The sequence below is a fragment of the Plasmodium fragile genome, assembly GCF_000956335.1.
Source record: "Plasmodium fragile strain nilgiri unplaced genomic scaffold supercont1.34, whole genome shotgun sequence".
Lineage (NCBI taxonomy): Eukaryota > Apicomplexa > Aconoidasida > Haemosporida > Plasmodiidae > Plasmodium > Plasmodium fragile.
Genome location: NW_012192614.1, coordinates 1 through 15,377, shown reverse-complemented (window position 1 = coordinate 15,377; position 15,377 = coordinate 1). Strand labels below are relative to the sequence as shown.

The 15,377-nt window shown below is 37.9% G+C and overlaps 7 protein-coding genes across 7 annotated transcripts; 3 read left to right on the top strand and 4 right to left on the bottom strand.

Annotated features, from left to right (window-relative positions):
- Nucleotides 1-295: 295 nt before the first annotated feature.
- AK88_03106 (uncharacterized protein) lies at nt 296-784 on the bottom strand (the record flags this gene model as incomplete). The annotated part of the gene is made up of 1 exon (XM_012480729.1): nt 296-784. One exon carries the CDS (start codon nt 782-784, stop codon nt 296-298), a length of 489 nt encoding a protein of 162 aa, XP_012336152.1.
- A 714-nt stretch (nt 785-1,498) lies between these two features.
- Nucleotides 1,499-2,895, top strand: AK88_03105 (uncharacterized protein; the record flags this gene model as incomplete). Its single annotated transcript, XM_012480728.1, has 4 exons — nt 1,499-1,552; nt 1,781-1,879; nt 2,525-2,574; nt 2,838-2,895. 4 exons carry the CDS (start codon nt 1,499-1,501, stop codon nt 2,893-2,895), a joined length of 261 nt encoding a protein of 86 aa, XP_012336151.1.
- An 841-nt stretch (nt 2,896-3,736) lies between these two features.
- AK88_03104 (uncharacterized protein) lies at nt 3,737-5,509 on the top strand (the record flags this gene model as incomplete). The annotated part of the gene is made up of 1 exon (XM_012480727.1): nt 3,737-5,509. One exon carries the CDS (start codon nt 3,737-3,739, stop codon nt 5,507-5,509), a length of 1,773 nt encoding a protein of 590 aa, XP_012336150.1.
- Nucleotides 5,510-7,215: 1,706 nt separating this feature from the next.
- AK88_03103 (uncharacterized protein) lies at nt 7,216-7,813 on the top strand (the record flags this gene model as incomplete). The annotated part of the gene is made up of 3 exons (XM_012480726.1): nt 7,216-7,233; nt 7,373-7,504; nt 7,637-7,813. 3 exons carry the CDS (start codon nt 7,216-7,218, stop codon nt 7,811-7,813), a joined length of 327 nt encoding a protein of 108 aa, XP_012336149.1.
- Nucleotides 7,814-8,400: 587 nt separating this feature from the next.
- Nucleotides 8,401-9,231, bottom strand: AK88_03102 (uncharacterized protein; the record flags this gene model as incomplete). The annotated part of the gene is made up of 1 exon (XM_012480725.1): nt 8,401-9,231. The coding sequence occupies one exon, from the start codon at nt 9,229-9,231 to the stop codon at nt 8,401-8,403; it is 831 nt and encodes a 276-aa protein (XP_012336148.1).
- Nucleotides 9,232-10,150: 919 nt separating this feature from the next.
- Nucleotides 10,151-13,046, bottom strand: AK88_03101 (uncharacterized protein; the record flags this gene model as incomplete). Its single annotated transcript, XM_012480724.1, has 2 exons — nt 10,151-10,247; nt 10,477-13,046. The coding sequence occupies 2 exons, from the start codon at nt 13,044-13,046 to the stop codon at nt 10,151-10,153; spliced, it is 2,667 nt and encodes an 888-aa protein (XP_012336147.1).
- Nucleotides 13,047-14,467: 1,421 nt separating this feature from the next.
- Nucleotides 14,468-15,118, bottom strand: AK88_03100 (uncharacterized protein; the record flags this gene model as incomplete). Its single annotated transcript, XM_012480723.1, has 1 exon — nt 14,468-15,118. The coding sequence occupies one exon, from the start codon at nt 15,116-15,118 to the stop codon at nt 14,468-14,470; it is 651 nt and encodes a 216-aa protein (XP_012336146.1).
- Nucleotides 15,119-15,377: the final 259 nt, after the last annotated feature.

The window sequence follows — 15,377 nt, the reverse complement described above, 5'->3', positions numbered from 1 at the left end:
CAGGTGTCATAATTCACGATTTTAAAAAAACTTCCCTTCTTTTTTGTCCGTCTCACTTTTGAAACCTTCACAACACTACAAAAAATGCGAGAACTCGAAAAATCCCATCAACCTAAGAAGGTCTGCTAAATTGATGTGTTAATACGTTTGGTGGGATAAATGCTAGTACATTCCTGTTCAATCATTCGAATCTTGCAAATTTGGAGAGCGCTAAATGCCCGCAAATGAGGGGGGGGGGATGCACATATTATGCGATTACATATTTGGCCAATCATAGTAGGAAAAAGGCGGGTACCTAAAAATCTGTGACTCTGCATTTATGGGCCCAATCACCAAACATGGTTGGTTCGTGCTTTTCATATTTGTATCCAAATTCTTGGAATACATCATCTGTCGAGATTGGCTCGTTGTGTCTTTCCTCCATAGTTCCATTTATTGCTTCCTCCGTATTGTTTGCTTCCCTTACCCTCCCCTGCTCCTTTCCACTTGTGCTCAAAGAATCGCGCTTATGGCACTTACCCTCCTGGTCTTCATTTTGGCCTTCAGACGGGTTATTATTCCTTTCTAGTGTTGAGAAATTCTCATAATAAAATGAATATACCGTCTCTGCACATCTGTGTCTTCTAAAATGATGGCAAAGACTTTGTGGAGTCATCACCCCTTTTGTTGTTCCATAATTATAGTACTGTTTAGGGTTTCGGAATAAAATTTTATTTCCCTTCAAGTAAGTTAAGGGGTATAACTTTGTCATTATAATGGAGTGAGCGCCTTGAGTGTGATACATTTAGTGTGCGTTATTTTTTGTTTTTTTTTTTTTTTTTTTTGAACATGAGCTTGGGGACTCTTTATACGATGCTTTCTGTAATATGCTCAGGGGAGAGACGGAGTTCTAACGCACCATACACGCGTGTGTGCCTTTCGCCGCAATTGAACATGTTAACCTTTGTCTTTTCGCTTCAACACGAATAAATGTGGTTATTAAAAAAAAAAAAAAAAACAAGGCACTTTAACATATGTTCCCCGTTTGTATACGAGCACATTTTAAATTTCCTCACGTGGACCGTTAAAGGATGAAACGTAGTGATGTCGTATACGCGCGCATATGTGGAGGCACCTTTTCCCGGCCTCTCCGACAGTTTAATGGTGCACAAATGCAAACGCTCAATAGTGCTAGCCGCGTATAACCCATCTGGGAAATTTCGCTTTTTAAAATATTTTCTACTGAGGAATTTGCTTCACCCAAGTTGTATAAATAGTAGGGTGAAAAAGTGAAGGCATGGAAGTGTGAAAAACAAAAAAACAAAAAAAAAAAAAAAAAAAAAAAAAAAAAAAAAAAAAAAAAAAAAAAAAAAAAAAAAAAAAAAAAAAAAAAAAAAAAAAAAAAAAAAAAAAAAAACACGATAAAGTATATTCAGAGTCCCTCTGCCACACGCATTTTAAAGGAGATACGCGCCAACGAAGTAGCTCCCTCCACACAGTGTACTACACTTACATAAAAATGGAAGAGAAGGATCTCAATTTGATTGAAAAGGATAAACTTGACGTGGAGACCGTACGAATGGATATGCAACAAGCGGAGCGCGTGCGAATTAAATTAATTCTCCATTAGGGGTGTCCTGTATGGGAACACCTTCTTGCGCGTATCTGTCCACATGTACATGCTCGTTCACCGTATGCGCACGGCACAAGAAAATATACACATAATTATATGCCTACATGGGCGAGCATACATCAATGCATACATACTTACACACACATTTGGACTGCTTCTTCACCCCAGGATAAGTTAAAAAACGAAAACGCCAAGTACATGGAGACACACCCAGAGCTGCGGGACTTGTTGAACGACTTCATATCCTCCGCTTTGTTACATACACCGGTAAGGATGAACAAAATGGCGATGCGTTGTTCACTTCAATTGCGATTGTGCGAGCGTTAAGAAACGGAAAAAAAGGGACACCCAAAGGAACACCCAAAAATGATAAAAATGAAATAAAAAAAAAGCAAAATAAAAATTCAACGCAAATTTGGTGATAGAAACAAAAAGCGTGGTCTTCCAAAAAAAAGGATTTATGCTCCACATGTTTTTCCAAAAATGTTCGCTATTAATAGAAGTTGTTTAAACCCGTGAAAAAAATGCGAAACGGATATGCATGGGGATAAATCGCGGGAAAAATAAGGGCAAAAAATAGGGGGACAAAAACAGGAGGAAAAAAGTGAAGGGAAAAAATGGCACCGCGTTATTATGCATACATGCGTTACCATGTTCCTCTTTATTTCCCTGCTAATGGGTCCATATTTTTTTGTTTCCTTTTGCTTCCTTTTTTCTTTCCCACTCGCCAATTTTGTGCAAACGTTTTGCCCACTATTTCTGTTTAAACTAATTTTTTAAACAGAGCGCCCGCTACGCAGCTATCGCCATATTATATCGTGTAATTGCTGCACAATTTCCTGTTCATTTTTTTATAAAAAATTTCATTTGTATGTATATATGTATATGTATACGTTTGACATACCAATTCAGGACGATATTTTTAAGTACGCGAATGAATATTTTTCTTACTTTAAAAAGAAGTAACTTTTTTTTTCAAGGCATAAAGAACAAAGTAAGGAAGAACTGTAAGCGGGCATTGCCTGCATAAGTATATAGCAGTGTTGTCCATAGAAGAGTCCCCCTTTTGGTAAATTTCCTTTGGGGAAAATTCTTCATAAGTACATTTGACTGCTCGTATGAGTTTGTGTACCCGCGACGTACGCCTTTCCGTTTGCATTATCACGCGCAGTTAGACGAATCTGTGCAGATATCGGCGCTCTGGACACCTCCCCTCCCCCTGCAGAGCAAACGAAGTAGCAGAAACGTGCGCTGTGATTATGTACCTGCGCAAGTACCACTAAAGAAAACATTAACCAAAAGAGTGCAATGGGAATGTAAATATCATTAGAAGTGAAAAGTAGCCCCAGTTTTGTGCAAAAAAAAAAAAAAAAAAAAGGAAAATCATATCTTTTTTTTTTTTTTTGTGAACAGAGAATATTTGTTTGAACAGAAACTTTTATAATACCATCGCAGTATCGTATTTGTAAGGGAGGAAGCACCCATTTGGAGACACTATTTATGACCATATTCCTTTGATTTATTTGAACTTTAAACATGCACCGCCCTTAGGCACATGTTATCGTGACCGGCCGGGGTTGACACAAACGTGTGTATGAAGCTTGCTCATGTTATCACGCTTTGGGTGTGACATGACACAAACAGGCTTCTTCTCGGTCTGCCCCCCCTTTTTGTATTCCCATTCTCATGGCCCATATGTAATTTCCCAATTCGTGTTATGCATATCTACAAGGCACATTCTTTAAAAGCGTATCCTATACTGTAGTGTAGGTGTGCACATCAGCGACCCATGCAATGTGAGCCCCGCCGTGCACCCCCCCTCATAATTGAATAAATATGCGTACATATAGAGATAGAAATATATTTGTGAGCATTTTAAAAATATCCATGTGAATAAAAATACGAAACTCGGAGAAGGACATCCGAGCCATGTGCAGTGGCAACGTGTACTCGTTTGTGCGGTGTGTTTCAAGTAGAGGCACACCCCTACACATGTGATAGCTTTGTCCGTTTCTCACCTCACATTGTGTTACCGTTACATGCGAGTATATGTTTGTCGATGGACCCGCTAGTTGCACCGTCACCACGGATTTAGAGACCATTACACTATAATACGCCGACACCATGGAAACAGAAAGCAAAGTGAAAGATCATGAGTCGAAAGAAGAACAAACGAGGATTTATAAAATTTTGCTCCTAACCTATGCAAGAAGATTATCAAAATATCAGGATCAAATAAAAAATATATATTTTCACCATAACATAATTTCAGCCATAAAAGACGAAGCGGGAGATAACTACCTAAACGAAAATGTCACTTCGCAGCATTATTTTATCGACACGTTAATTAAATCAAATGAGAATCAGGAATTTTTAAAAAGCATACAGTTAATCGAGAGCAAGGCGGATAAAGGCGAACATAAAGTGAACGGCGATCTCAATGGGGAAGCCCCCATCGGAAATAGAGACAGTAGCAATAATAATGGTAGTAATAACAATGCGGAAAATAACAATGGCGGGCTGAATAATGAAGCAAATGGTACCAACCGAACGAACCCAAGAACCCATTTTAATAATTACATTATGGATATCATGGAAAGGTTTCACCTATTCGTTTTGTTAAAAATGTTATTTGTTTTATTTTTATTTGAAGCAAGTTTAAAAATGTACTTTATCGTTTCTGGGTTGTTTATCCTGTACAACAGAGGTTTTTTCGATCTCCTAATCAGCAATTTTAGTTTCATGTCAAGTAACGAATCTATAGAACAGGTTCTAAGACGCATGAGAGAATCGAGGAATATGAATAATATGCTCATTAACGAACACACAGCGGAAGTGAATAACTTGAATGAAGGAGCACAGCAAATTAGGCAACAAGAGGGGGAAATTGTGGATGACAACCACAGTCACCAACTCGCAAGCGATTTGCAATTTATGCAAAACGGGAGAGACGCGGAGGGAGAGTTAGACGACGGAGCGGTGGGTCAGGGAGAAGAAAACACCAGCAATAATAAAACAAACACAGGGGAACAAGTAGCATCATCTGCTTTGCACCCTATAAATTCCATTAATAATGAGACAGATCCCGTTCATGCTGCATGGAAAGAAGGAAATCCCGCAAATGTAGACAATAACGAATTTGTAAATGAACTATATGACGAATTTAATTACCAACTTAATAATGATAATTCGAAAGGGACAAATCAAGGTGGGCATAATACCAGTGCAACATGTGGCGAAAAAGATAAAAAAAAAAGTTTTTTTTTTTTTAAAAAAAAAAAGATCGATCAGAAGACACAGGGAACTGAATTAAAAGTAAAAAATAATTCCTATGAGGAATTAAACTCATGCGCAAATTTAAATGAAAAAGTGGATAGTAGCTACTTGGACGATGCTACGGATGATCTTTTTCGCGAAATGGGTGCAGCGAATAGTGGCGACGCGGAGAATCTCTTATGCGCTGGTGTGAGAAGACGAAAAAATATTAGCAGCGGTGATCAAAAGAGCGGCAACAATGATGATCTTAATGGCGACAGTAGCAATGCGCATAATGACAGTGCAAGCAACACGCGCAATAACAACAAGATGTATTTCCATGACAGCTGCACGACATTTAACAATCTGTTAAATAACAGTATGAGTGAATTTGTCAACTCCGATTGTGACGACTCGGAGAATAATATAGACAGTGGGCAATCCCACTGCAGCAATTCTTCCGCATTGAAGAAGAAAGAAAACGCTCCTCACAACACGCCAGAGGAGGGGGATAATAACGTCAGCATCAACGCGAGACGGAAGCCAACGAAGTTTGAAAAATATATTTACCAATCGGTTGTCATGTTTTTCATGACCCTCCTACCCTGGTGGGTGCCAGACGTTGCCTACCTGGAGGATTGAAAAGTAGCTTCAGCGGGGAAAAAACGTGTGAAATTGGAGTAAAAAGAGGGAAATTTAGCATAATGTGCGACGGGGGAGGGGGTTACAAAACGTCTCTTTTCCGCCCGCAGGGGCTCCAACGTGTGACAAGTGGATGCATAAATGGGTATATATATGTATGCATGTATATGTGTGCTTGTATACATATGTGTGTGCTCGCGTGCGCCCGTCTGGGAGAGAGCGCGAAAGGAATAAGCAAAAGTTATAACGCTTATTCATACCAATTTCCATAAAACTACAAGTGTTAAATTAATTCCACCATTTTTTCTTTTTTTTTTTTTTTGTGTGTGCGCGTATACTTTTACTCATAATATGTAAATTATTTTTGGAAAAAAAAGGACAAATCAGGTGCTTTTTTTTCTATGCATATTTTACATTTTATGTCGTGCCTTATTTTTTCTGTTTGTTTTTTTTTTTTTTTTAAATTAAAATTTCACGTAACTCCAACATTTCAGTTACCAAATCAATATTGTTTAAGAATAAAAACGATGAAATAAATATTAGCCGTTTTTATATAATTGGTAAACCACGTTTTGCCACTTATGGGACATACTTTTGTGCTTATTTCCCCTGGTGTGCATCACTAGCAGATGTAAAGGGCAACAAAGTGGCGCAAAGTATTTCTCTCCATCTTTTTAAGAATCTGCCTACATGAACTGGAGGTACGTACACATACGGCATATATAATATTTAACCACGCGGGAAAAACCTGATATTTGGTGAAAAGCATTTAACACAGGGAGTTCCTTCTCGTAACCCTTACAGTTGCATCAGAAAAAGGGGTGTCATGTGTGAGAGAAAATTATCGCCTAAGGCGGAATAAAAAAAACTTGGTGTATACATTCTGCGTGACAAACTACAAATTGGCAAATGGGGGATAAGATAAAAAAAAAAAAATGAAACAGGCAGAAGAATTTTTCCTGGCAAACCTTCCGCGTCGTATACCTGCTGCTTAACTTTTTTAGGTGCTCTACAACGTTAAAGGAAACAGTCAGTTATATTTATGTGCCTAAAACAGGTGCGTGCACGGCTCCGATGGGAACATGTGCGCAGAATATATAATACGGTCATATTGAACATACATGTTATGTGCGTTTTTTAGAGGCCAGATTGAAAGGTACTTTTCACCCCTTTCTATAGTAAAAAAAGAAATACATACAAATTGTCAGCTGAGGGATTCATTATATAATGTTTTACTATTCAAGGTGCGAACAAAAGTACAAAAAAAAAAAAAAATCGAAATTTTTTATATATGTTCAACTTTACACAATACATATTGCGCATATAAAAAGTACCCTTAACAAGGCGACAAAAATGTTTAAATAATACCTTTAAAGTAACGTACATATATTTTTCTATATTTTTTTTTCATCAACCAAAAAGGAAACATCTACTCAGTTTTATAAGCAAAAACGTATGCGAAGCATTTATATGTAAACGGGAGCTGAAGCAAAGCAAACAATAAACTTCTTTTGTTCAAACGACATTTGTTAATTACCTGGAAGGAATTAAAGGCATATTATATAACAAAGAATTTGCAACACAGATTTTTTCATATTTTCTACATATTCTACAAAGGAGTTAAAAATGGTAATTTTGCAACAAAGAGGAAATAGCGTACACAGTTGTGTATGCTCAGAGAAGCGTGTTCATTTATGTGCAGCATAATGAAGTGCGTTTCTATGGTATATACATATCAAAAATGTACATATTACCCATTTTTTGTTAAAAAGAAGAGTTCGCTAAATGTGCAACGTGAACGTATATGCCCAGTTTGTCCTATGCAAGGAATTTATACATATAGTGAAACCAACCCCTTTGCAGAGTTCCACGGCAGCTAAAAAGTTTATTCCTTTAATGGACAGAATCTTGATAAGTAAAATCATTCCCAAGACTACTACAAAATCGGGCCTCTTTTTGCCTGAAAGTGCAACGGAACCATCCTACACGGGCAAGGTACACCTCCCATGTACAAAGTTGCGCTAACTAAAACGTAGTGCAATGTCGTTCTTTCATTTTTCCCGTTCATGTGTACCTCGGCTTGAATTTTATTTAACCCGTTCATGTGGTTCATGCCGCTTTTTACAGGTTTTGGCGGTTGGGCCAGGAAGGATAACGAGCAATGGAAGCAAAGTCCCCCCTAGCGTTAAGGAAGGCGACGTGGTTGTTTTGCCTGAATATGGCGGTTCCTCCTTAAAAATCGATGGGGAAGAATTTTTTGTCTATAGGGATGATGACATAGTTGGCATTATCAAAGACCATTAGAAACCAGTAGCATGAGCAGCGCACTACAGCGGTGCCTACTTTGTAATGGGCCCCTTTCCGCAATGCCCACAAGTGTGCATATTACTTATTTACGTAACAATTTTGAATATCTCCATTTAGCATTTTTAACGTTGATTATGTTTGTGAATAACTGCATTTTTTTCTTTCAAACTGTTCGTTTTGTTCGTAAAAATTGTGAAAATGGGAACACGCACAATTGCTACAATGTGGAAAATTTATTATACAAAGTTTTTTGCGAAGTGGGCTAACCAAAGGGTAACTCAGACATTGCATTAAAAAAAAATCGTAAATTTAGTAGAAATATGAATAATATAGCTAATATACACAAAAAAAAAAATTAGCCAAAATTGTAAAAAAAATAGCTAGCTAAAAATACACACAAAAAAATTCCCATTGGATACAAAAAAAAAAAAAAAAAAAAAAAAGCTTCAAATTTTTTCCCCATATTGCAAAGAAGCTACAAAATGGGTTATAATAAATAAGGTTTAATTACACATTCGGGAGGGCATACACTTAGAATGGGAATCGCCCATCCTTTGGAAGGAATAACTACTGCTCTACGGAGCTCACCTCTGTTTTTCCGATTTGCCAATTTCTTCCATTAAGGACTGTCTCTCCTGTTCAGACAAATTTTCAAACTCCTTTTTGGAAATAATATTTTTGTTTCCCTTGTCCGGGATGTACGTCATGTTGAAAAAAGGAGGGCCATCCTCTTCCAAGCTTTTGTACAAACCGCAGTTAATAATTTTTACGTCATACATGGGATTTCCTAACTTGGTTCCCACATTTTCAATCATCCGAATTATATCCATCCCTTTCAATACAGTACCAATAACTACATTGTGTTTGTGTAATATTGGCATTGGGGAAAAGGTTATAATAAACTGAGAGGAGTTGCTGTGAGGGCCTTCATTAAACAACGCCACGTCACCATCCTGTACAAATTCCATGTCGAAATTTTCATCAGGAAATTTCTTGCCATAAATACTAAGGCCTTCCTTATCGTTTAACACATTCCCTCCTACTAGCCCAATTCCTGGGTAAATTTTATGAATGAAGGTATTTCTGTATCCAATATATTTGTCTTTAACTTTGTACCCCTCTGCAAGTTGAATAAAATTTTCAACTGATAGAGGTACTTGGTCAGAGTATAACCCTATCAGGACTCTTCCTATATATTTATTTTCTATAGCTATGTCAAAAAATACATAATCCCTTATCGATTTGTTGTAGTACACCTGTTTTTCTCTTGCCTTTCTTCTTTCATTGTAATTCCACAGAGGTGGAAAGAGAACTGAAAAACCGATTGCGAATTTCCACGAGGTGTTCAGATTATCCCACCACTGGAAACACCTCTTCCCTATTATTTTCGTTGCCGTGAAGCCTTTGTTAAGCATGTTCGAAACGGAAAAATTGGTGTAAACTCGGGAGGGCCTACTTCTAACACATGTCCCGTTTGGACTATTATTATTCTGATGTGCGATGGACGCTCAGCAGGATATGTGTGGGGATGTCAACTTGAATGACGGCCTAAATACGCAAGGGGAAATCGTGTATGATTCCATTTATAACATTCACCCTGTGGAGGGTTCTAAACCTTCTCTTCATCTGTTCTTTGACCTTGCATGTATGAAGTGCTTCCCATTCCAGCTGCCGTTTTCGTTCGTCGTTTAAGGAGCTTATCGCAAGCTTAGCATTACTTCACGTACGTTAATGTGAAACATTTTTTTTTTGTTCCCGTTCTTTTGGCGAACGAATACTGGGGGATGTGTTTTAACTAGAGAATAACAAGTGGGGTGAAAAAAAAAAAAATAAAACAATAGAAATACTAACTGCAGTAGCAGTAACCGTTGCGGTGGCGGAATTTTGGTGGAAAAAAACTGTAGCGATAAGGAAGAATGAATTGGATAACACTTTTGAATCAAAAATTTAACAAAGCTGTGAACGACATGTGTTATTGTCGACGGGTTAAATTTTCATAATTTGTGACATGATCAAATGGATGACGGGAATCTCACACGAAAAAAAAAAAAAAAGATGGAGAACGGAAGGGAACAACGGAAGGGGTGAAAAGTGTAAAAGTGAGAAGTTTACTGTGCAAAATTTGCTGTCCCAAGTTTTCTACCCCCTATTGCACAACCCCACGAAGGCAGGGACATAACACGAACTTCCTCTAGAGGCTATAACACTCGTGCACACATATATGTTCCAAACATCGTATACCCCATCGGTGGGGTAAATCCTAAGGCGCAGCACCGACAGGGCTAACAAAAAAAAAAAAAAAAAAAAAAAAGCTGTACACGAAGCCCGTGTATGCTACTTGAATTTCCGGATGCATCTTTTCCCATGTACCTTCAGTCTGTAGACGCACGTGTAAGGCGCACCATAGTTTTCGGTGAACTCAAAAATTATTCTGCAAAAGGAGGGGGGGAGGAAGAAAATTGTAAAAATGAAAAATCATGTCAGTGTGTGCCCAGTCGATAACAGCGCCGATCGGAAGGGGCGAGCTGCTGCATCAGTAGATGGCTTAGGGGCGGGGGGTTAATTTCTTTTTCATAATTGGGCCAATTCTGCGTGTGCGTTTTGGTTATGTGTTCGTTCGTTTTATCGCCCTCTAACTCTTTTGCTGCTCCCCCGCCTACCGTTTCATTGGGAAGCAGTGCTTCGTTGGGTAAGTGGAAATCCGTTTCTTGCGGTCAAAGTAGAAATCACCCAGGTGGAGGAGGCCCGGATTTTTGTTGCCTTTGAGCCACTTGTCCAGAATTTCCTGGGGCGGCAAATTCCCATAAACGGAGTGAAGGCAAGAGTACAGGGAGCTGTTTTTAAAATCATCATAGTTAATATCCTGTGATTCAAAGTGCTCAGGCCAATTTGTATCCACGACACCGTAAACTGAAAAATACTTGGGAGTAGCATTGGAGTTGTTACTAATATTTTCATGCACGTGTTGTATGGCAATGGATGTAACGTCAATAGTAGCTGGCAAGTGAATGGTTATTTTTCCTTTACTTCCATTGAAGGAGAAACAATCGCCTGGGAAATTTGAAGGCTTTAATATGATAGAGGGATCTTTCCCCATCGGTTTGATCATTCCGTATATTTCTTCAGACGGTAGGAAGGAAGCAATTTGATTTAGAAACTTCTCGATGAAGTCATTTCGATTGAGAGGCGAACTTGTCATTTTGTAAACAATTCTAGCTCCTAAAGATTCTAAAGCCCAATCAATTTCGTTATAATCCAAGATGAATTCGTTATACAATTCGTCCACTTTTTTTTGTATCATGTCTAGGGAGTCATAATTGACTTTGGTACTTTTAACTGGATAGTCGTTGTCAATTTTTATTTGCTTCTGATCTACCATGGTGTGCAGAGATTTACTTAAATCGTCTTTTATAATTTTCGTTTGTGCCTTTATTTGACTACTAATCGTTTTTAACAACTCAGCTTGCATTTTCTCTTGCTTCAAGGACATGGTTTTGTATTTCTCTTCATTATATATGACTTTCGATTCGGTAATTTCGTTTATAATATCCTTTTTGTACATTTCTAAGTAGTATTTAATTTTGTTTTCCACACTCTTTAATATTTTACGTTCAAATGAGGGGAAGACATCATCCAAAAAGTTGGTCGATTTTTTCGCACTTTCTTTTAGTTGTTCTAGTTCTTTCTGTATATCCTGAATGAGACCTGCATGTTGTTCATTCCATATGGCGATACGCTGCTCGATGTGTCTTTCGCGCGCTTCCCCTTGGTCAATGTCGTGTGTCGATCCTCCCTGTGCTGCGCTAGCCAACTCTAACGTGTCGTGCGAATTGGATGCATGGAAAGCGAGCTTTGATTCAATCCACTGGATTTTTTTTTGTAGCTGGCTGATGGTGTTGAGGAGGCCCTTTTTCTCATTCTCCACTCGATCAGACACGTCCTTCTTAATATCCATTTGACTTTTGTTCATTTTTTTTTGCACATCGTTAATTAGGGAATTCTTTTTATGAATATCCTTCTTAATAGTGTCCACCGTTTTAACATAATCCTTAAGTTTGTTTTGAAAAGATTGATAATTTTCTTGCAAGATTTTTTTAAAATTTTCCACCTCTTTCTTCGAATGAATTTTAAAGTAGTCAATGTCTTTTGTATTAACGAGTAATTTTTTTTCCAACTCTTTTAATTTATTTTCCAAGTTAGCATTTAATTCGTATAATGCGTGGTTCTCCTTCTTGTTAATCAAAATGGTGTTCATATTTTCATTCATATTTTGGTTCATATTAGTTTTGAATTCTTCTAGCAGTTCGTACAGCCGTAATAAGTCACTCCGATTGTTCTCTTCATTTCCCAATTTTATATAATTCATAAATTTATTTATATCATCATAATTATTTTTTGTTGTGTGTAAATTAAAATTATTTTTTTCTCCTGTTGAATTGCTGAACAGGGTGATCACTCCTGAAATGCACGTAATCAGTACAGACAAAATAATCATCAAAATAGCTATGTAGGTCATCATCCCTTTTTTATCATTTATGGTATCATTTATTAGGACACTTAAATAATGTGTTATAATAACACGGATGGATTTATTTTTTGAGCTCTCTAACTTTAAGTCGTATTCTGGGTCATCGTTTCTTTCGACTTCGTTCCACATTGCTGCTCTGCTGGTTAGGAAATTCGAGTTGTGCGCCTTATTTCTGTTCTTATTAGAAACACTATTGCTGTAGGTGCTGCTATTATCTAGGTTCCCATTGGAGTCACCCTCTTCTAGGCGTACATCACTGATGGTAAATAACTTGACTATAGACTTTCTCATTTTGCTTAATTGGGACTCCCTTTTTCTGTATGGGTTTACCTTCCCGTAGTGCATATTTTTCTTCTGGAAGTTTTCATAGCTGTGCAGCACCTGTATTAGCGTGTTCGGCTCGTCATTGTCTATTGTGCTGTTGTTATCGTCTGAGCGATCTGTGGCTGGGAGACCTGCGTCGGAGATTTCACTCTCCACGAAGGCTTTGTGACTCGGGGGGTTCAATCCATGTAGGGTGTTCTGGGCGTTGGCTTCATGTGCGCTATTCCTGCTGTTACGGATGGTGCCGCTATTACCGCTGTTCGCTGTGCTGGCGGCATTTTGGGCAATATGGCTATTCTTGGGGAGTTTGCTACCCCTGCCACCCCTCCCCCTGGGGTTTCCGCTGGCGTTGTTCGCGTTGCTCGAGTTTGCGGACATGATGTTGACTGTCCTCACCTTCCCGCACTACCCTTGCGTATATGCTGATTTGACAATGGGTCTGCGAACGCACAAGTATACTTCGCCACGGGGGCACGAGTGGATAGCCCACTTTGTGTGTGCATCTACACGCAACATAAAAATTGGTAGTATCCCATTTGGTTAAAATATGCTCTCAATGATTGGATACTTTGTTGATATGTGTACAAAATGGGGGGCAGATGCTTTTTCTAAACAAAAAAAAAAAAAAAAAAATTGGAAAAGTGATGGGCATAAAGATGTATTCCGTTAAATTAATTTTGCACGGATCATTTGTAGATTTTTTTTTTTTTTTTTTTCAAATGATTGACCATTTGGATGAGAAAAGGTATGAAACCTTTACGTGTTCCTTTTTTTCTTACGTGATGGCGTTTTTTTGGAGAATGCCCAATTTGTGGTATGCTCTTGAAAGGGCTGCCTCGTGTAGACTATTTTTATGACAAAATGTAAAAAAAGCTTTTGGAAAAACGTTTTACACGATGTTATGTCCTACTATGTATTCATCCTCCTTTTGTGCACATTTTGTAGATGCCCACAAATGTTCCACCAGCGTGTTTGTCGTATTGAAGAAGTGCGATTTTTTTTTTTTTTTTTTTTTTTACCTTACACACAAGGGGGATTTTTTTTTTTTTTTGAGAAATAGTTATGAAACATAAATGTGAATTCTTTGTAGTTATTAAAAAAAAAAAAATTGCACTTACGAGGGGGTATACATGCGCAATATACGCAATAAACTTACGTATATATATTTTTTTTACCCTACACATTCGTATGAGTATGTAATTTTTCTCATGTATCTTCACTCTTATAGACGTAAAATGTACAGTTTTTTTCTTCTACTGTTCCATAATATTTTCTTAGTGGCAATTTTGTGCCGTTAGACAGTGTGCGCAATTTTCCCCTTGAAATGTCAAGCTTTTGCGTAGTTATCACAGCGTGAAGGTTTTATGTATAAATGCGGGGCACAGTGTGGTAGGCGTGAAAATAAAAAACAACGGCACAACGACTCGCGCAGGTGACTATGTGGGCGACTAAATGGATGAAAAGCTGCGGTTTCTAAAAAGGGGGCAGCAGCAAAACTGCGGGAATTCACAAAACCGTTATAACCCCTCTCTTGGGGGTGACACAACGAAATGGAATACATACACCATGTTTCGAATTCTCAAAAAAAAAATTGCTTTCATGTAGTGAGTCGATGTACATGCAGGTGCCTCCCGCATTGAGGTTCTTCACACGACATGAGATCCTATCAGGGGTAGATCATTTTGAGAATATATTTTTTTTTTTTTTTTTGCCTTTTTAAGATGCCTCCTTTGCGGGCGGATAATATTATAATACGTCAAACGCATAGGCGGCGTGTACAGCTGACCCGTTTTTCGATGTCATTCGCTCTTCACCTCCGTGTTTAAATAATTCAGGAGAGAATCATTGGTTGGCTTAAACGACTTGGCCCCCTTTTTCCAGTTAATTGGACACACGTCACCAGTCTTATCCACATGAATAATCGAATCTATTATCCTTAAAACTTCATGTACATTTCTTCCAAGAGGTAAATCATTAACCGTTTGGTGTCTAACCTTTCCTTGTAGGTCGATTATGAATAACCCCCTCAATGCAAAAGAATTCTCGTATAACACATTATACATTTTTGCTATTTCTTTATTTATATCTGACACTAGTGTAAAGTTGACACTACCTATTCCTCCTTTTTCAATGGGCATATTTTTCCATGCCAAATGGCTGTACACGGAGTCTACTGAAATTCCAAACAGCTCTACATTTTTATCCTCAAACGCTTTTACATGCTTATTAAATTCAATTATTTCCGTTGGACATACAAAGGTGTAATTTAAGGGGTAAAATAGCAGGCAGCAATACTTTTTTCCAATGTAGGAGGACAACTGCACATTTATAATTTCGTTGTTCTTGTTCAAAGCCTGGGCCGTAAAATCATGTGCTTGCTTCGTCACCAGGGAGAAGCTTCTCCTAGCCGTTTGAAACATGCTATTTCCCAATTTGTGTAAAATTTTCATTTTTTTTATTATTTTGATGATACAAATAAGTGGGGGACGGGACGGGTGGAACAGTGAAGAAGTGTGATCAGCTCACTCAAGTGATGTTATTATTTTTTGTTGCAACGTTTGTACCGGCAAATATTATGTATGCGTTTTTGTTATGACTTCCTATGGGAGGGACGGGGGCAGGATATATTTTCCTTTAGACTTGTTAATGTAATTTCAATACATAATAGCTGACACAGTTCGATTGCGTGTAAAAAAAAAAAAAAAAAAA